Source organism: Gallus gallus, chromosome 2 (assembly GCF_016699485.2).
Source record: "Gallus gallus isolate bGalGal1 chromosome 2, bGalGal1.mat.broiler.GRCg7b, whole genome shotgun sequence".
Taxonomy (NCBI): domain Eukaryota; kingdom Metazoa; phylum Chordata; class Aves; order Galliformes; family Phasianidae; genus Gallus; species Gallus gallus.
In genome coordinates this window covers 100,571,777-100,593,515 of record NC_052533.1, presented here as the reverse complement: position 1 = coordinate 100,593,515, position 21,739 = coordinate 100,571,777, and the positions used below count along the sequence as shown (strand labels likewise).

The following is a 21,739-nucleotide window of genomic DNA, read 5'->3' as shown; positions in this document are numbered from 1 at the left end:
AAAGGATTAGAAAGCTAAGTAATGCAGAAATTTGCCTGTTATTCCACAGTTTCCAGACTTTATTTTACCTTGATGAATACTGCTGCAGTGGAACTGAAGTATATTCTCTTTTTCTTTTCCATGTGAATATTCATATTCAGTTGGAATGATAACCCATCTATATAGATTGTAACAGACTTGATTTTTCCCCACTTGCTTAGAAAATTAAGTGGTCACAATGAGTGGAAAGGTCTCAAAATATATGAATGCAAAAACATAAAGTGAAATCTTATAAAAACATCTAGTTCTATAATTTCTTCTTACAATTGTTGACTTACCCTACTGATGAGCCCTGAGGAAACAAGTTGTCATCTAGCTTAGCACCAATCATCACATTCTCCCAAAATTATACATGCAATAAGGCATATTCAAATACTATTCATACTGAAAAATCTGCACTGTTCTGGTGAGATGATCTTTTATGCAGGAGGAGGGAAACTACGGGAAGGTGATGCATGCAGCTGTCTGTATTGCCTCGACCTCACATACGGGCTTCTTGGCTTACAGCATGCAGAAAGGGCTCTGACCTTTGTCTGTAAGCTTCAGCTCACTGATGTCCTTTCCTCTGTCATCCTTCAGTATGACTTCATAAATTCCAGTGTCTTTCTTAGAAAACTGCAAAAACAGCATTCAAAATAGTTTCTGTACAAAAATCTAGATTTATGTCCTAGCTCATCCTCACCCTATCCCCATCCCCAAGGAGGTGTCTGATGTCTGGGGCTGCCCTGGTGCCCCCAGTGCCCTGCTCCTGGCTGGGGCTTTGGGATGGGGCCTGGCAGCTGGGCCATGCCTTGATGGGCTCATGGAGGGATTCAGTCTGCTCAGGTCTCTGATGCTTATTCCCTTTCTCAGCTAGAAGAACTGGAAGCAAAGAGACTGAGTGGTTAATGCGAGTCAGACTCCACACCTTGAGATTGTAAACCTCAAGCAAGTCCCTTGGGTAACTTCAAGAGGGTGCTCCCATGAGGGTCAGAGTGAGCAACACTTCCCGAGTGCAAGTCACAACGTAAACAGGGTCTCATTCTGTTGTGAACTGACACGCAAAGGAAGTGTCATACTTATTATCTCTTCTGTCATCATTTCCTGAATATATGAATGAACAGTTATAGATAGAAATTTGTTTTAGACAAAATGCAGACGCCTCGTGAGTTTTTTCCATTTTTAAAACCCACTTCCTTTTTTGATTGTTCTGTTGAAATACCAGATCATATCTTTCATCTGAATTCATAGCACTGAATTCGGATGAGGACTAGAACAGACAGTCACTCACCTCCGATATCAGCAGGGTGCACACACCATCTTTAAAGTCATGTTCTTCATCTACCATTATCTCCCTGTCATCTTTGTACCAAACAATATGCGTTTCCTTCTTAATATTAGCCACCTGAAATGGATGACACATCACAGTTATTCTCTGCATTTGGTCAGATGAACCTTGCGTTGCATGGATTAGCCTGTTTGAACCCTGGGTCAGCATGAAAGAACAGCTGAAGCTTTACAACCTGATTGTAGTGAGTTACAAGGATGCTGCTGGAGGCCTCACAGTTAAAATGAAGGCTGCAAGGAGGAAACAGAAGGGAGGAAAAGAGAGAAAAAAAGGGTTAGCAACAGCTTCAAGGTGTCAGTGATCCTGTGAATCCAGCCCAGGGGATTTTGACACACCTAAGCAGGCAATAATCAGAAAGTCTTTGAATTCACAAAGACTTATCACACCTATTAAGTTCCCTTTTGCTCAGCAGGTGGATGGTTGGATGGATGGATGACAGACTTGAAGAAAAACATCTAAGCTATATTCCAAGGTGCTTCGTCTGAAATAAGCAGCAAGAGCACAGAGTGTTCTGGTTTTTCTCTGCTTGCAATAACCGGGAGGATGTGCAGGGGACTGGACGACAGACCTAGCTCACTGCCTAGAATTGATGGGAGAGCTGTCAGAGGATGACAGCTTTATGGCCCTGAGGCAGGCACTCTGTATTCCTCCAGGACAAATGTTGCCTTCATCCCACCCTGCTTCTGTCCCGTTCTCTCTCTTAACCGACTTAGGAAGCTGTGCAGGCATATCTAACTAGTCTCCAATAACTGAGTGGTGATACCCAAAGAGTATGCAACAAGAATATTTCCCTTGCTGAAGGTTCTTTTGCGTAAGCCTTTTCCTTCTATTCCAAGCACAGAAACCAATGCACTGCTGTTTATTCAGATATGGTGCTTCTGCAAAGAAAGCAAAGTTTACTGATTATAGTGTTGGAGTACAAACTGTTTGGATTTCACCACTGCCTTCATTAGTTTTTGAGCTGCTTTGTGCTGAACAAGGAGGTAAGTTTTGCCCAAGTCTCAGATCATCTGCAGTCACCCCAACATGATCAGCCCATGGTGCTTTCAATGGCTCTGTACGCAATATGCAGTTGGGAATCCAAAACTAAAGGCCATCTATTTAGACCTTTTAGCCATCTAAACAGATGTTGATCAAGGTGTTTCTTGGAATGCTGCACTTAGTGTTTTCTTTACCTCTTACCTTACATTTCAGCATCACGTTACACTCATCAGTAACTTCCCATCCCAGCTGTTCCACAAAATGAGGACCTGTCCAAAATCACAGACATGCTTTTTTAAAAACCACATCAGTGGTATTCATGATACAAAAAACAAAGATAAATCTGTTTTTCTTCATAAGAATACTGTCATATTTTGAAATGTTTTTGTTTTTCCCATTTCTCCTTCAGAAGGTAAGCATCTATATAACAGAATAGACTAGACGTCTTTTAAGGGTCCTAACTCAAATGATTCTATAAAAATATCTATTTCAATTTAGAGTATATTAATATAAACGAACTCTGAAACTAACACTTACATGATTATCACGAGTATTCTTATCATACCTTGTTTCCTGTGCCACTCTTTTCTCTGGAATTCTGCTTCATCTCGCAGCTTCTTGAATACTGGAAACGAAAACCATTAACACATATGAGGTTATATGTACTATATAATTTATTAGTGCAGTATTGTTACCAGTGCAACTCTGTCCCTTGGAGGTCAAAGAGAATCCTGTCGCTGGGTCATTCTTTTTCTCAGCAATGTAACACTGCACATTTTCTACAAAATCCAATACAGGGAACTTGCTTTAGCAGCAGGTTTGGGCTTGATATCATTGCATCTGTAGAAAAGCAAGCCCTGAGAGCCTTCAGTATTTTACATTTCTGTAAAAATTCCCTTTCCCTTGGGCACTTTAAAAGTATCAGTTCACATATGCTCTCTGTTCTATTTGAGGCAGACAAGTGCCGTGACATGAACTTTTAATAGTACTAAATCAGGAAAACAGTGGAAAAGTGATGACTGCCAACCCTGGTATAACTTTCCTAGCCTACAGCATAGCATAGATTCACATACCATCACCAATGAGGACCAGACTGGACTGATTGGTTGCTTTTCCATCCTGCAGCTGGAAAGTGTAAGTCCCTTCATCCTTGTCCTCAAGTTTATCCATAATCATTTCAACAAGGCCAGTATGCTGGTCCACCTTCATCTTATATTTCTTCAGGAATGGAAAGTAAATTAATTAATGAACATCAGAATCACAGAATATTTTGCAAACATCGATATCTTTAGGGGAAATTCTGTTTTCTTTGTTCACATACCCACTATCTAATTCCCTAGCTCTAAACATAGAACCAAATAAATAAGAAATCTGTTAATGATGGAAGCATGTGACAGTCGTGCTCTATGATGAGTATTGTGATCTTTTTCATTTGAAAGGCATAGATTTGTATCTCTTTAGAACACTATTGCTTATGAGTCAATATATTTTTTAAGTTTTTGTATTGAATGTTCTGACTCCATATCCCTGTAGAATGCTCTATCTATCAGTTTTGCAACAAAAACATGCCACGATTTATCTTTGGAAGTAACAAGCTCTGCTGCTGGAAACAATCACTTGTGAGTTTCCCCTTGGTATAACACATTCTTCCAAACAGCAAAAGCATATGAGAAGAGAGCACAAGTGGCCATAGACAAAAGACACTGGATGATCTGGGCTACTGCAGTGATTCCTTGAAGACCACAGTAATTGCTTATCCGTGAGGAAGTAACTACTTTCTTCCTTAATTTTCATGACCTTCTACAGTCCCCACTAGTTAACAGACCATGTGGTACTCACAAAGGAGGCATGAAGGAAGTTTATAAAATCATTCAGTCGAATTTAGCTGGAACTCAGAACTACAGACAAAGCCTTTCTAGCGAGTGGTGTTTTCAATGACATACATTATTTCTGATGAAAATGTACTAGCACTGAATTCCAATTGGAACTGTATTGGAGACATTAATGCTCGTTTATTATAAACATGCAAAAAGGCAACATAAAGCCTTACCTCTCCATTAAAAATCTCCTTATCGTTAAACACAAAGTTAGCCTTTGCATTGCCAGACAATTTTTCTGCTTGCAACCAGAATCTCACTTCTCCTTTTTCCAGAATTTCTACTGCCAGCTCAGAGGCAAGCGGAATAGCTACAAAAAAGAGAGACAAGAATGAAGCATATACTTTTCTGCATTCTGCATTTCTGAAGAAAAACTATTTTCTTCACTTCTTTCATTCAGTTAACGTATGCAAGCTTACAATAACTCTTCGTATCAATGGAATGCCTCTCCACCCACATATACACAGAGCAACAGGCAAGATTGAATTGTTTGATCCTTCTATCTCTAGGTCTGTAGAGATAGTGAGTTCAATGAGTTGAAACGTTCACGATTTGAATTGTGCTGGGGTCCCTCCATTCTAACACAGGGCTAAAGGTAAACTGCAAGCAGCTCTGCAGCACAACGTGAGCCTGCCTGGTGCAAACACATCTTTAATGAGTCACTTAATGTTGTTGCAAGGCAGTGAACCAACTCATTAAGGAAAAGAAAGAAAAAAAACAAGCACAAAGGCAGATCAGAAAGTCAGCTGCTGAACTGCAGGTTGGGAGGTTTTTCTAAGTAATTCTCGCTGAGTGGGACCTTCTTTTCCAGTATTCACTGACTATCACAAAATGCCCCAAACTTCCTCATTAATAATAAACATTTGCTTATTTATGAAGAATGGAAATCCCCGCATTCAATAAGCTGTGTAAGCAGGAAAAAAATTCTTGTAAAGAGTACTCTCCTACATACTACAGTCTTTTCTTATTTTTTTCTTGTTCCTGTTTGTAAAAGTACTCAGCATGCTTTCACTTTAACTTTTTGTCAAGTTATTTTAATCAGCAACATTAAACAGGGGGATTTATGCTCTGATATCTGGGGATATTTGCTCGTTTTATTATTTTCCATCATTTTACCTGTCTTAGTGGACTCTCAAATTTCCAACAAATTCATATACATAAGAGCATGAATGCTGTATGTGAACTCTGCCCCAAACTCCACTTTCACAGCAGTGTAAAGTCTGCCTTGCAAGGGTGTAACTGGGAAGAGTGCACAAACACATTGCAAAACACTTGATAAAGTGTGTGGTGATGGGTGCCACCCTATACCTCCTCCCATGCAAACCCCAGGACAGCGTTTTTCCTAAACTTCACTTATGTAGAAGCCTCACTGCAGGTAGAGGACTGGGTCTGGTGTAGTACCTGGCATCATTCATCCTTCATTTTTCACCATGCTAATTCAGGTTGGACATTAAGAAAAATTTCTTTTCAGAAAGAGCATTGAGGCAGTGGCACAGGCTGCCCAGGGAGGTGGTGGAGTCACCATCTCTGGAGGTGTTCAAGAACCGTGTGGATGTGGCACTGAGGGATGTGGTTAGTGGGCATGGTGGAGAGGAGGTGATGGTTGGACTAGGTGATCTTAGAGGTCTTTTCAATCTTAATGATCCTACATTTCTAAACAGCGGGATACTTTCTGGGGCTGAACACCACTGCCAAACCAGCTGGTGGCCACTTATGAGGACTCCCTGCATCTTCCTTTCACAAGAGCACCCTTTCCATGAACTTACACCCTCCCACACTCATGCTTTCAGTGGCAAAGAACACGTCTCTGGTGAATATAAAGCTTCTGGGTGGTGAGGACAGGGGAAAAAAAGGAAAAAGAGTGATGAAAAAATACAGAAGAGGAAAATGTTCAAAAATGAGCCCTAGAGGGCCAGTAGTACTAAATGGAGGTGGTTGTGAAGCTTCCTCCCCTACTGTATTGCTTGTGAGAAACAAAAGGAATGTCATATCTTGCATAAATTCTCAGAACAAACAGCCAGAAATTCTACAGAGCCTGCATTAGTAACAGGAGTGAGAACAGACATCCGGCAGCTCTGCTTTTGTCTCACTGTCAGCTCTGTGGCAATGTTAAAGTCCCAGTATGCAATTAACAGTGAATATCTTAGTCTAAAAGGGAAGAAAATATCTCTCGGAAACTGTTCAAGAAGAGGCTGAAAGGAGGTAAAAGGATTCAATTTTTGGAAAAGGCCACTCACTCCCCCACCCAAAGGAATCAGATAGGTCTGTGCAACAGTCCTCCACCAGCAATAGCCCTATGTCAAAATATTTCCATTTTATTAAACACAAACTGTCTGATGCTGAATCAGAAATGGCAGCGACTCAATTTTTTGTCAGGAATTTGGGTATTCATCATATTAGTGTTTATAAATATCTAAAAGAAGGTGGGAGGCAAATGGATGAGGCCAAGTTCTTTTCAGCAGTGTGTACTGATAGGACAAGGAGCAATGGAGCCTAAAACTGGAACATAGGAAGTTCCGTGTTAATATGCAGAAGAGCTTTCTTATAGTAGAGGTGATGGAGCACTGGAACAGGTTGCCCAGTGAGGATGCAGAGTCTCCTTCTATGGAAATATTCAAGACTCATCTGGATGTCTCCATGTGTGACCTATTGCAGGGAGCCTGCTTTAGCAGCGTGGTTGGACTCAGTGATCTCTTGAGGTCCCTTCCAACCCCTGCAGTTCTGTGATCTCACTCAGAGAGATGACCAAAGTTTCATGTTGATCCATAGGAGCTCATTATTATTTCCCTAGTCTCACAGATAATGGAAGATATATCTCAACCTATAATTGTAATTGATAATTTTGCAGTGTTCACAGTGCCTAGCATGCCCAAAGCAAAAAGAGCAGTTTCCCCTCCTCTGATTTCACCTGCTTCCCCTGGAGGCTCCATGCACAGCTGGGAGTGTACTAACACCTAACAACACATAAAAAACCCAAACCCGCATTCTGTGTCCCGAGGAACTTGTTTTTGTGACATTAGTTATTAACACAGAATGTGGCAAAGAGCTGAGTAGAGAAGGGTTGGGGCAAGTAAGGGTAGGTGACAGCAATAAGGAGCTGTGATGACTCATGCTCAGAGTGAAGATAGGGTTGGGAGGAGCAGAAGTAAACAGGGGATGCTTGGGCTGTCAAAATATTGAGAAGAGCAGAGCTGATAGGGAAAGGACCCAGAGGAAAATGACATGTGCAAAAAGATAGGCAATTTGTGTGGTCAAACTGTGGTGGGACTGAGAAGAACAATGCCAGCTGGGATGGCAGGGATGCCAGCAGCATATGCTCAGAGCTGACGGTGTTAAAACCCAGACAAGAGTTATAGTGCCTGGAACAAAGAAGAGAAGGTAGTGGGAAAAGATAAGGTGAGGCTTAGGTCTCATTGCTTAAGTCTCATCTTGCTGTGTATAATAGGACTCCATCTACAATTTATTGTTTTCTTCAATTATTCAAGCCACATTCCAATGAAAATAACAAGGTTGTGCCACTGTCAGGATATCACAAAGGTATAAGAAATCTGTGGACTTGGCAAAAGTATCATCCCAAGCAGCAGGAAAGGTGTTTACATCTCCAAGCGGAACAGAAAAGAGTGTGATGAATTTCAGCAGAAGAAGTTCTGTATATATGGATAACATTGCTTGCTCTCTTAACCGTAATTTTAAATTGTTTTAATTTCAGTTGAGATGAAATTAGAGGGGCAGATAATTTTTCAAATTCAGGTGTTCAGATCAGGCTAGGCATTTCGAGTAAGGACAAAATGCTGCTATGAAGAAGAAATAAAACCATTAGGATACTTATTTTCAATCCAATATAAAGCATATACTTAGTATATACTTAGATCAGTAACCCACAAAAGAGCAGGAAGAATATCAGCAATACACAAATACTCTGAGTGAAAGAGAGAAAAGTAAAGGAATTGTAAGTTTTCAATTCAAAAACACTCATCTGAAAGCAGTCTAGCAGCTTCCCTATCTGATACTGGCAGGCGCTTTGCAATACATAGCCCAGTGCACACAAAACTCTCCCCTACAGACACTTTTGATTCACTTACTTGGGAATTTATGTTCATGGCTCAGAGCAAGCAGGCGTTTCATTTCTGCAAAAGATATGAAGTAATACGTAGATATTATGGATACAAGAAACACAAAAGCAGGAAGAAACAGAAGGCAAAGCAAAAAATCATGCTTAGAAGATGCTGTGTGTCTACCTTCTTCATCAATTGTGTAGCCTGATGAAACTCCATCAGTGTCTGTAACAACACAGGAATAAATTCCCAAATCATCTTCTCCAAGATCCTTAAAGACTGCTTTTGACCTTTGGGAAGAAAAAGAAAAAAAGATAAAAAAGGTAAGACCAGTCTGAACCAAGCTCGTTTTTCACTGTTGCAAAACCAGATTAAAACACCCTTGTATTAGCTTCTGCTCTGACTGCAAGGCAAGTACAGGTGCCCTGACCAGAATAAACCAGGGTAAAGTTATCCATGTGTGGTACAAATGCAAATAGCCCAGACCATGAAACACCCATGAAACTGTAAGCTGACCAGTTGTCTCTTCTGGGACAACAGCAGAGAACTGGGTGCAAGATTCGTAACTTCTCCAGGAAGCTGTAGAAGCTCTCAGTGCCAAAAGTATTGGACTTAAAAGCATATTGTCAGGTCTTTGATGAACGAGGAAGGGTACTCTTAAGTGCAGGCTGATTCAGCTTTCATATGCAATACCAAAAGTAGTGTTTCTTCCTGCATGGTTTCTATAACTGGAAGAGCACACAAATACTTCATAGGCTGCACCAGTACATTTGCCATTTCTTCCTCTCTGAAAAATGCCTGAAGAAAACGTATTAGGCTTGTAGAGAATTACTGACGTTACCAAATCAGGCTATGGTGACCTTATCAAAACAGAGTCCTGCTCAGGTGATTGTGATGATGTTATACAGCCCAAGCATTTAGCAAGCAGACAAATAATTTAAGCCTTTGGAGATTTACCATAACAGCAATTGGAATAACCTGTCCTGGCTGGCAGGTTTTAAGAGGACAGAGCACAGATTTTCTCACTCTGTACCAAATGTAACTATGAGTAAATCGCCTAACCAGAAGGCCTGACTCATTCTGTACAAGCTACGATTTCCTTATGGTCTGCACACAGACTTGCTGACAAACAGCATACTCATTACCTTTTGGTAACAACAGCAGATAGAATTCTTACTGAGGTCATCCATCCAGAAAGGATGGACTTCTGTGGTCTACTGAGGTTTTTCAAACGTGGGGTGATTGTTACCACTGAGCGCTCTTACTTTCCGCCTTTGGAATCGATGTCCAGTCGAGAGTCATCCTCAATTGGTTCGTAGTTCTTGGACCAAACAAACTTAGAGTTTGGAGACATCTGATCACATTCAAAGTTCAAGGAAATGACTCCATCATCATCCACATTAACCACCACTTCCTTAGTTCCTGAAAGATCAGAACAGGGCAATTCCATTTTCTTAGAGGACAGCAAACAATTCTGATTCATTGGGTGGATTAAGAAGATCCTTTCTATTTTGTCAGGTGGCACATAAAGTGCTGCAAATATTGACAACGTCAATCTTTGACTCCTGACTAGATTGCTCATCCTAACACACACACACAAAAAATAAGGAACTGATTAAAAAGCAGTATAAATCAACTGATTTTCTTGAGCAAGTCTAAGCACCCATGAGACTATGATATTTTCTCTAGGAAAAGAAACCTGAAGGGGAAGAAATGCAAGCCTCCAATTCCATTAAATGCTTGAATTATTAAATAGCAATATTTTCTACGCCAAGGGGTAGTTAGCATTTTCATTATGTAGCAAGAATTTCTCATTCCCTAGTCAAACAAAAGCTCTTGTGGGAATACTGGGTACAAATGTGGCTGTTTGAAAAAGTGCAGGAGGCAGAAGAGGAAAAAAACAAGTTGCTCAAGCTGCACACATTTGCGCAACTGAGGTGCATTTTTGGTGACTCTGGCTTCACTCTGGGCGGTTGGCTTAATTACTGTGCTTGGCATCTGTCCCTGCTGCCATCTGTAGCATTAAAGTGGGCACACAAAGGGTGTGAATATTTGCAATTAGCTGCTGAGTCGCCCACCCTGTTTTGCCAGTACCTGCAGTCCTTGGGCTGGATAAAGTGACCCAGTTTGTCCCTAAAAGGCCCTGGGTGAGTCCCAGATCAGGAAATGGAACACACCTCCTGCCTGCTCCCACCATCATGAAACACAGAGAATTTTATCTGGGAATCCTGTACCTGTGGCATTAGCTTTAATTTCAGCAGCTTGTCTGGAAATGTCACTGAAAGCACTGAGAAGTGTTGGAGAACATCCAGCTTACAGAGCTGGAGCTTACATCTGAATGGGGTACTCATGTTATATTACTGAGTTTAAGACAATGCTGCACTGCCCAGAATGCTAATGGGGTTCCTTCTCACAATGCATTGTATCTTAATGACAAGAGCCCTATTCCCAACATTGAAATTAAGGGCTTTGTTTTCAGCATAATTCTTAATGAGTCTCAAGTATGCAAGGAGATTTCTGTGTTTCATCATCCCAGTACTATACACGTCCTCTCCAGCACTGTGAGTAGCTCCTATAATGACAAGTGGTGTACATGCAGCCTTCTTATTCTTTATAATTTGCCACGACTGTTTAATGAAAGATTAGATTAATATCCCTGGTTTGGCCCTGTTATTTACCAGCCCTCACGGGAATGAAGCACAGTAAGAACCAGGAGATGATTAATGGATTCTAAGGTCTACAAATATTTTGTGAGGCAGAAACACATTTTTCAAAATTTTTATGATGCAATTTATTATATGCAAATTCATTGCTTGACATTTCACTAATGTTCAGTTTCCTCTCGATCATTAGCATGTGAATCTTTGGGTGGCATCTGATGTGATGCGCGAAGAAACACAGCTAGAAGGTACATTTGAAGAGCAGCATCTCCTACATTTGTTTTAGAGTATCCACAATATGATCATAGAACCATAGAATGGCCTGGGTTGAAAAGGACCACAGTGATCATGTAGTTTCAACCCCCTGCTATGTGCAGGGTTGCCAACCACCAGATCATGCTGCCCAGAGCCACATCCAGCCTGGCCGTGAATGCCTCCAGGGATGGGGCATCCATAGCCTCCTTGGGCAACCTGTTCCAGTGCTTCACCACAATCTGTGTGAAAAACTTCTTCCTAATATCTAACCTAAATCTCCCTGTCTTAGTTTAAAACCATCCCCCCTTGTCCTATCACTATCCATCCTCGTAACAACCGTTCCCCCTCCTGTTTATATGCTCCCTTCAAATACTGGAAGGCCACAGTGCGGTGATGATAACAATGCATAGCATGCATCTCCAGAAACAATGATGGTTTTTACTTCTGATAGTTATGCGGAAGAAAAATACATATTTTTAAACTACTGGGGCAGAGGACTTTGCCTACCCCAAAATGTGAAACAAAAGAAGCTGCCATAATAGCAGCAGTCTAATTTCCCCTTTCTAGGTAACGTGGTGGTTTGTGCAGATCATCCAGGGTCACTCTTAAAGTCGTGATAAAAAAAATAAAATACTTAGATACGATATCAAATACTGATTAAGTGCACTGATCCAAGGGCTTCATTACACTGGAAGAGGCAATGTTAAGATAAATCAAACAGCATCAAAACACTGGAGTTACGGGCACCATCTTGTCTACAGCTAGTCAGAAAAGTTGACTGGATTAATTTCATTAATTTCTGAGATTTTGTCATAAAACTTCCCAAACATGCTGCTCAAAACCTCTTTCATCGAGGTTAAACTTGCCTGTTGTTCAGCTGAAGAGATTTTGGTGGCTAACTGGGTTTGTGATTGAAGTAAATTTGTGGTTGCCATGGGGTTAAGTTTTTAGTTCTGCTATGGCTTTGGTCATAGCAGCACCTAGGGCAGAGTCAGAAAAATCAGGTAATTGTAATTTTATACTATCTTAGTGTGCTTCTGATTGCGTTGTGAGAGGCCAGGTGAGCCTCACAGGTGCGGGGACTTCCAGCAGGTTGCCCTGACTGAAACAGCCCTCACATTCACCATCTTGCAGCCAAGGATTCACACAAATGTGTAGAAGACCTCCTGTAAACAAGGCTTTACAAAAGCCCACAGCAAAACACTTCAGGTAAAGGATAATGGTTGGATTCCGTAGTCTGACCCCCCAGGGCAGATCAAATTCCTACGCCAGGCCCTCTTGAAGCAACTGATGCAGGGTTTGAGTCTAACTTCTGTTTATGCCAGTGTGCAAAAGGACTAAGAGCAAACCTGGGAAGGATCAGGGGAAATATGCAGTCTGCTCCTAGGCTTCTCTTGCCTCCTGTGAGATCTGCAAAATCACCAAAGTGATTTTGTTCAAAGATACGGTTTCAGCTCAAGACCAGCCAGCATTGCTGAATTTTTGGTCTTTTTTTTTTTTTTTTCTCTTGTATGTGTGTGGGCTTTTTATTTAGTTTTCAGAGATAACTGTAAAAATGGAATAAATTTTTAAACAAGGGAAGGATGGAAACTATCATACCATTCTATTAATACATGTAACTGGATAAGGAAAATTGATACCACTCATTTTAAAACAAGTATTTCCATTCAGGATGTTATTTACTTACATTCTTTGGTTAGAGAGCTCAGTCTCCTGGCAATGTTACATGTTTGTCAACATTCCAGTGACATTCCAGCAGGAATTGTCTAGAGAGATCTTACAATATTTTGTATCCATCCACGATGTTATTAAAGACGGCATTCATTGGGCAATACCAGCAGATTTGTGGTAATTTCTAAAAACAGTATGATTGTTCTTGAGATTTGTGTGGTTTGAGTGAAAAAGCTGAAAGCCTATCCAGGAGACTGCTTTCTGAAATACGTTTTTTAATAAGCCCTTTGTTATTTCTTAGCACTGTTAAGAAGCTTAGCTTGGTGAACAGTGTATCTGCATACCTTAGCTCAAAATATGGGTCAATCAGATTTGTATGAGTAAATCATTTTCAACTTCCCTGACTTTCCTGCAGTCCATCAGACAACACAACGCTGAACAGCAGCCTGGCTTGCAAAAGGGTCACAGTCCTGAGATCCATCACCTTCTCTAACCGTGAGGAACGCAAAACAAACATTCTACTCACATTCACGGTGCCAGGTTGAGCTTGGGCCACACTGGACCATGAAAACTGCTGAAAAATCTTTTTTTTTGTTTGTTTGTTATGACAATCATCTTCAGAACAGTTTACATTCATATATTTAGTTGCATGATCAATCCTTTCCAAGTTCTAATACTGGTTTGATTTTCATTTGAGAAGTGGTTGTTATTGTAGTATCTAAGCTGTTTTCAAAAATAGGCTTTTAAGTCTTGCCTTGCTCTACTTGCAGGTGACGCGAGCAACCCTAATGCTTCTTCAGTGGTTTGTCGGTCTGAACTTAGGGCTACTTTATTTTTGAAAGAAAAGAAAAAAGGTGCAGTAGCTGTGAGAGATGAAGCTGAGGCATGGATGGCCAGATGAGCAGTGGGATGAGAAATCTTGCTTGCCCTGTTATTCTGATTACAGCTATCAACATGGTAAGATTTACCCTGTAGTGCCTCCTTTCATCTCATCCTGTAGGAAGTTCCCAGAATTCTGGTTTTGCTGTCATTTCTCCCAGACTTCTCATGGCCTCTCTTTTCCATGTCTCCAGTCTTTGGTGCTCCCGGCTCCATACTCCTCCCACTATGACCATTTTCAGGCCATATCTCCACTACCACCATGTCTTCCTTTTACTCTAGCCCAACTCTATGCTCAACTAAATGATTTTAGTCCTTCCACAGCTCCTGTCTTTCTCTTCTATTCCAACGCCTTCTTGCCTACACACTTATCCTCTTATCTCCACACAGTCTTGCCTTTTCTCAACCATCCACTCCATCTAGCCCCTCTTTCCTATTCCAACTTCACTAATAGTCACTCCAGTCTTCCCATTCAAATATTTCTAGTTCTTTTCTGCCTCCGTCTTTGGATATCCTTTCTATCACATATACAGCCTCACTGGGAGACAGTTCAAGGCTTCTTAGGATTACATTTTTAAAATATTTTTTTTAAATACTAAGGGTAAAGAGTAATTTCTTTTACCCTTTCCTGAGGTACACTGCATAAATTAAACAGAATACAGAGATAAACAAATAATTTACTATAGGAAGGGCAAAGCCTACAACTGTAGAATTTTTGGTTGGGCTGATCTTAGCAGATCCTCCACTCATGCACTTTTCTATTGCAATATACATATGACTTTATATTCCTGAACAGGTTGTTACAGTAAGAAAACCTGTCCCAACTTAAAACATATCTGACCACACAGTAGGATACAATCTTCAACTTGTTTCCTGCGTGGTAAGAATGTTTGACTTTGAGAGGGGTCAGGTTGTTCACGTGCAGCCTGTGTGCAAACACATCACACAGACAGGCACCTCTTTAAATATGACAAAAAGAGGAAGTATTTCTAACAAACCTGGTCGTGTCTCAGCTACAACGGGATCAGTAGTATCCGATGGTCTCCCAACACCAGCCTGGTTTGTCGCCCGCACACGGAACACATAGCTCACCCCTTCTGTTAGGCCAGCTATCTGCAGGAAGCAAACACACGCATGATTTATTATAAAACACCAATTTTAATTTTACACTTCTTACACTACCAGCCTGGATGTTTGACAATCATATTTCTTTTATTTTTTGTTTTGCTCCTTTTCCAGTTGGCAAATATTCCTTCCTCTTTTTTTTTCTCTTTTTTCAGTCCCCAAGAGGCATGACTGATATGTTTGGTTTATGCTTTCCTTGTATGCATAGCTAACATTTAGGCAGTGTCACAGCTGTCAGTGATGTATTTATAAAAGGAGCATTGTTATTTGAACAGGATGTTTTTAACTCGTGTCCGTTGACCTCTGGAACAGCACAATCTTATACTGTAGATAAATTATCAGCAAAATGTCCCAGTCCCACTTCTACAGAACCAGAAGGGCAGTTAACTGTATGGATCGAGTTCTACTGTCCCGAGCAATTGCAGTAACACTGTAACACCTGTAAATGATCCTTTAAAGCATGTGTGAAAAGATCAAACCCTAAAAGTGAATGTCTTCCAAATGTTCTGGAAAGCACAGAAGTAGCAAATCCACTTCAGATGTATCTCTGAAATTGACATGCACTTGATTCCTTATTTGGAAGTCATTCCACAAAATTATGTGACATAATAGTGGGAAATGATTATGTTTTACTTGCCATTAAATGTGTGGAGTGAGTAATTTGTGTTTGAAAGAACCAGATACCGCATTATTACAACATCCATTTTTGTGTAATGTTTTTGTGTAGCAATGCTCTTTGAGCTAGGAAATACTAGGGATGCCTCCTGTGTTGTAAGAATAACATGCAGTTTTGGCACTATTTCTTTTGTTTTTCTTTTTTCCTTTTTTTATTTTTTATTTTGTCACACCAGATTATCTTCTAAGTTATTGCCTTGTCTGACTACACAGACTTCATACATGGGTGTCCTAGGCATAACATAGCCTGCTAAGTGTCTCAATAAATGCTGTATAGTGTATCCATGACTGACTTCCTCAAGATTATTCTGTTATATTTGTACTGAATCTCAAACTACTTTACCTTCAGGAATTTCTTTTGAAGTGGCTTCTCATTGACACTTCTCCAATGCTCCTCATTGGCTTCAGTTTCCTTCATATCAACGTAATAACCAGCTATAGGACTACGACCAGTATAAACTGGTTCCTTCCACAGTAATACCAAAGAGTCCTTCCTAACTTCTGTGTATGTGACATCATGAGGTGGCCCTGAAAGGTAAGAGTGAAAATTGGAATTGTGTTATCAAAATAAAGACCAAAGGGATTAATGCATAAGACTCCAAAAAACAAAATCAAACAACACATTGCACACCCAAAGCTGACATAGCAGGTGCAGTTCCGTTGTATCAGATCTAGATGAGATATGAATACAATTCATACCTAGTAAAAGACTAGCCCTAAAAAACAATCCAAGTTTTTCAGATTTGGTATCTTGATCAAATATTTACAAACAAACAAAAATTACAAATAATCTCCAAAGTCAAGGAAATAAGTTAACTATTAAGCTATTGTGCTGCTTCAAGGACAGTTTTAAAGTCCACTGAAGCCAATGGAGATTGTCTTCATTAATTTCAGTGAGCATTAAAAGGTCAGAGATCTGACCTTGAAGTAATATAGGACACACGACCCAAGGGCTACAAGGACTCTCTGCCTTCTCCATTCAACAGGTTTTTATGTCTACCATTTAAACTACGGAGCACAGTGGCAGACAAAGTACAGAAACCAAGCAGTAAAGATAAAGAAAATACAAGCTGCTTGTAAAATGCTACTGGTTACGTAGGCATTACTTAATTCAATAATGTAAGTACATTAAAAAGAATGTGATGGAGGCACAGGCCTGGGTATATACTTCAGTGCCCATTGATTGCCCTAGAAACTGAAGACATTGAGAACTTAGATTATTTGTCCCAGAGCACCCTGTGGGTGGCAGTAACCCCCATGTTACACTCAGGATCCTACCAGGTACAGCAATGGTCCATTCTTCACATTTGAAGGGCTTGCTGGGTAGGGAGGGTGTCCCAACCCCAGCCAGGTTAGCAGCAGCCACCTGGAACTGGTACACCATGTTTTCCTTCAGGTTTTCAATCTGCAGATCCAATAAAATAGTACTTATTAACTTTGGATTAAGGCCTTAGGAGAAAGTCACAATCATCTAACACGTGAACGTGCTTTGAAGTGCCTGAAGGGATGAAAGCTTTATTGATATCACACATAAGAGAATAACTATCCTGGCTTTCCCTCTAATCAGTGACATAGCATATGTGAGCATTCTCAGCATGCTCAGATTTTAAAACTCTGTTCCTATTGAAAGACTTTGGGAGTCAGGGAGGGAGCAGGATATTGCTCAACAATTCTACTAATCTGTCTCATGATAGGCAGCAAGTTCACTTAAGGCAAGAGTTGTCCTTGCAGCAGGGTGAAATTCAGTCCTGGCATTCCTTCTCAATTGCAAAGCAGCTCAGATAGATTGTAGCTAGTGCTGCACTTCTAAACTGGCCTTTAGAACTAATGACAAAACCCAGCCTGAACAGAGCTGGTTTTAGTACCAGCAAGCACTGGGGTAGGTCAACCAAGCCCAGCAGAATTGTTGTGAGGGCCTGACTTCCAAAAATCCAGCCTATGTCCAAAGGATTTCATTCACAGATGATGGTTGATGCCAGAATAACAGACAAGTTTACAAATAATTGGAGAGATAATAATTTAACGGAGTTAACTAAATTGTATTATCCATATGTTTCTCTATTCTTTAGTGAGCTATTTGTTAAATGAGGATTTATGTAATAAGGTGAACAGAAGAGCATCGGTGTGGTAGATATTGCACTAAATGTATACATAAAACCTCTACGAACAGACAATTTCCAACACTTTGAGACAAACACTAACAAGGAAGTTAGTAGGACAACAAAGTATTTCATGGTACCATAGAATTCCTGCAGTACAGGAAGCTGCAGTTTCAATAACATATTAACCATATGACACAAAACCACTGTTTTAATACCATCTGTTAAAGTCTTCCGAGGTCACAGCTACTACTAAAATAATGTCTATCACTTGCGTTCCACCTTTCAAGCAAGAGAAACCTTAGGGGAAGGACAAATATGTTTACTGTGATCCTTAGTATAATTATGGTTATGTTTCCATGAGAAGTTAGCAGAAATATGCACCTTGGAAATGAGCCTCTGAAAAATCAATCTGTGCACTGAATTATATTACCACCCTAATCTGTCTTTGAGAACTCTCTTGGAAATAGAGTTTGCACCCTGAGCAATAGCAGAAGTTGACCTCTTACCCTGTATGCCCTCTCGCTAACGGCCTTAATGTTGGCCTCCATCCATTTCCCAGGAACACCACCAATCACTTCACGGTAGTTCACGTAGTAGCCAGTAATTTCAGTTCCCCCGGTGGCTTTGGGTTGTTTCCATCCTAACACCATGGAGTCCCGAACACTCTCAAGGACCGTGATGTCATATGGTGGAGATGGAGCAGCTGTTTCAACATGAATAACATGTAAGTAGGAAGTAATATCTCAATAGCCAGACAGGCATCTGGTTACCGTATTCAGGTGGCCGCCATTCTGCATTTCCAAGTTAGGAAAATATTTGTGCGGACAAGGGGAGTTCAGCTGGAATGAGAAATGAAGGATAAAAGCTTCCATAAACCAAACATGAAAATCCAAATGGCACAAGAATTAATTTTCAAGTTCACTGTGTTTTGAGAAGCAAGCTGATACACAGTGAAAGAATGTGTTGCAATTGCAGCTCTGATGTAAGTGATCATGAATGGCTTTAAAACCGTGAAAAATGAAGAACTAGAATTATTATTACAAGAAAAGTAGAAAGTTAGAGATGCAATGATTTGTTTCCTTTTGCTGAAAGCGAGTCCTTTATCACACATATGACTGTTGTAGTTCCTTTTTTTTTAATAGGCCCACATTCTTCCCTTCACAGAATGCCAGTTATCTGCTTATTACTATTATTGCTATTAAATTTACACACTGTGTAGATTTTATCATTGCACCCTTCGTCTTACCTTAATGGAAGTAAGCATGATCATAGGCACTGTAGGCTGACTGGAAATGGAACGTCTGTTATGGGAACTTACTTTACAAAATTTGCAGCATTATCCACTTGTTTTTGTTTTTTTTTAATTTTTTAATTTTTTAATTACAACAACACAGAAATCATTAACTTCTCCCAACCCATTTACTAATGCCCTCTCCATACGTATTGGGGAAATATTTGCCCACACTTAGTATATCATGTACCAGTTAAAAGCCCTATCTGTGACCTTCCAAATTTGATGGAAATCTTACATTACATACTTTTGTCTTTGGTATTCTATCACAGCGTTAGCTAGCCCCAGGTGCAGCCCCTGTATTTTGTTTGCTGAATCAGAGTTTTGAACAAGCTTTTTGAATCTCACTCACTTCATGAATCTCCCATGGCATGGGAAGTGAACTAAATTCATTCACTGGCCAAGTACCAAGACTTAAATGAAATTCAAGCTCCATATTTCTTAAGCGCAATGGGTGTTTAGGTGCTGACAACATAAAATGTGATTTTGTCCATGTGTCTTCAACTTGATAGGTTTCCCTCATTACATATAACCATCAGCCAGAGATATAATGCACTGTTCATTAGCACTGCATCTCAGGGGATAAGCTGTAGCTTAGGCATAAATCCACAAAGGATCTTCACACATCTTCGCACAACGCAGATCTTCATACTTACCGTTGTAATCAGATTTTGTTTCCTCCACACATATGTAACCCAGAAACTAGGTAACAAGACTCCTAACAGAGAACAAATTACTGATGTGATGTAGACGTACTGTACTGGATATATTAATATATACTCAGACAAGCTATTAAATTAGTGAATGAGTAGATGTTTCACTTTCAATAGCCAATAAGTTTGTGCAATGGTCTCTGATAACAAACATTACATAACACAATGACTTCCTTTTGAGTTGAGCACATAGTTACTATGATTGCTGGAAGATGCATCACTGGAGAGAGAACGTTCACTTGTGGTGTGGCTGAATGCAGGTTGCAGCCGTCCAAAGTAGATGTACCAAAGCAGTGAAAGCTACTTATTTATTAATTCTCACCTATATCTTTCTTCTTTTTCACTTTTTCCATTGCCAAAGGATCCCCGGGTCGAGACTTACTTGCCTGCTTAGCAACGACTTTTTGTGGTGCAGATGTGATAGCATCCTTAACCATTTCTCTCAAGTTATTGTCTCCTGTACTCCCCAGTTTGTCAGAGCTACTGGGTAGCAGGTCTCTATTAAATTTAGCATTGCATTTTAGCAAAGCATCTGTGTCAAAGATAGGCTGGGAGGACTCATGCATGCCTTCCCAGCTGGTAGTGCAGTCTGTTAGTCCATCAGCTTTACCACTCAGTTCAGGACACACACCATGAAGCAATCCTCCCCCTATAATTGCCAGAAAATAGTAAAGACATTTTGAATTAGAATATATTATTTTTTCATCATTTACTCAACAGAGCAAAAAATGCAGACAGTGAACAGTACAGAGAAACCATAATAAATCACAGTTCTAATGGACAAAAAGCTATGCTTGGACTCACAAAAATTTGAAATGCATAAAATACCTCTCAACATTCTCACAAGTTATTTTCTTTTAATAACACCTAATTTTCAGAGCAGAATATGAAAAGTTAATAGTAATTTTCATTTTCTATATTTTCTTTAGTATTAGATCTTCCAAGTCATATTTTCATTCTTTTAAAAAGATCTTGCAAAATTACCAAGGAGCACATCTCTCTGCTCTAAGGCTGAGCTCTGCGATTCTGATATAAATAACAGTGAGGATGCAGACACATAATTTGTTCTAGTCCAGTGATCTCATTAATCTGTATGGATTAGTTCATGCAGTGACAAACAGTAATAATTCATCAACAAAGGGAGAACACACAGGGTTATAGAAAGTTTGCAAGAAGCACACAACATTTATTATTAGGTTTAGGTGTGAAAACACATCTCTTAGGAGCTGATTGTATATAAGATGGTGTGTGTTAGAGGCAATAAATACCACATTAGAGGATCAGAATGACATTCCTTCCTCCTGGATGACTATGAAGTGTAATTGGCAGTGCCCTCCTACAGCAGTTCACAAGAAACGTGTGAAGAAGTCTGAATGGTGAAGGTGAACAGTCTACAAGGGTGCAATGACTGTGAAAGTGTGGCTGTGATGCAATACATAAGATCTACAGATTATTTGTGGACAGCACTGTAAACCAGAATAATTAGTTACCAATAGATATTGAAAACATCTTTACTTAAATATACATACATACACATATATATATGAATATATTTACCATTGAACAAAGCAATAGAAAACAGCTTACCAATGGCTGCTTGCACTTCTATAGGCTCTGAATCCTGGGAAAATTCACTGAGTCCAGCTGCATTAACAGCCCTGACTCTGAAAATGTACTTCTCTCCATTGACAAGTCCATGGCAAATGAATCTAAAACAAACCAGGAAATGAATTATTAGAGTATTATGAAGAAAATAAAAATCTTAAGGGGTGTAGGAGAAGCATTTCTTCTGTAAAATTTATTCTGGTTTCTGAAAATTGAGGTTAAAATACAAACCCAGTAATTATATGAAGGTCAGAGAAAGCAGAACGAAGTACGTAAGAACATAGTTCCTGCAAATAGATTGTCTAACCTCACATATTTTATACCTTTTTTTACCAGTACTCTTTCCTACCTAAGACTATACAAATTCTTGTGTTAAAGAAGAGTCTATATTACTTTTTGCGATATATAAGATTCACTCTTCCTAATGGAAACAATGAAAACATCTGCAGAGATGAGGTCTGTATTTGCTTGTGGGATACATTCA

At 39.9% G+C, this 21,739-nt stretch overlaps 1 protein-coding gene and 1 long non-coding RNA gene across 4 annotated transcripts in view; one reads left to right on the top strand and one right to left on the bottom strand.

Moving 5' to 3' along the window:
* Window positions 1-21,739, bottom strand: part of MYOM1 (myomesin 1) — a 77,631-nt gene that overhangs the window by 15,891 nt on the left and 40,001 nt on the right. Inside the window, exons 17-31 of one of the 2 annotated variants that reach the window (NM_204959.3) lie at window positions 21,238-21,359; window positions 20,282-20,299; window positions 18,153-18,349; window positions 16,823-16,949; window positions 15,888-16,072; window positions 14,743-14,857; window positions 9,545-9,701; window positions 8,463-8,569; window positions 8,307-8,351; window positions 4,398-4,534; window positions 3,421-3,565; window positions 2,913-2,972; window positions 2,549-2,616; window positions 1,310-1,423; window positions 567-654 (exon numbers count right to left, since the gene is read on the bottom strand). In NM_204959.3, coding sequence (NP_990290.3) covers window positions 567-654; window positions 1,310-1,423; window positions 2,549-2,616; window positions 2,913-2,972; window positions 3,421-3,565; window positions 4,398-4,534; window positions 8,307-8,351; window positions 8,463-8,569; window positions 9,545-9,701; window positions 14,743-14,857; window positions 15,888-16,072; window positions 16,823-16,949; window positions 18,153-18,349; window positions 20,282-20,299; window positions 21,238-21,359 — 1,685 coding nt within the window. The remainder of the gene's footprint in view (window positions 1-566; window positions 655-1,309; window positions 1,424-2,548; window positions 2,617-2,912; window positions 2,973-3,420; window positions 3,566-4,397; window positions 4,535-8,306; window positions 8,352-8,462; window positions 8,570-9,544; window positions 9,702-14,742; window positions 14,858-15,887; window positions 16,073-16,822; window positions 16,950-18,152; window positions 18,350-20,281; window positions 20,300-21,237; window positions 21,360-21,739) is intronic. The other variant, XM_046918553.1, reaches the window with a different exon arrangement.
* Window positions 18,264-21,739, top strand: part of LOC121110054 — a 31,214-nt gene continuing 27,738 nt past the window's right edge. For both annotated transcript variants that reach the window (XR_006937415.1, XR_005857348.2), the window contains exon 1: window positions 18,264-18,370. This is a non-coding gene — a long non-coding RNA (uncharacterized LOC121110054). The remainder of the gene's footprint in view (window positions 18,371-21,739) is intronic.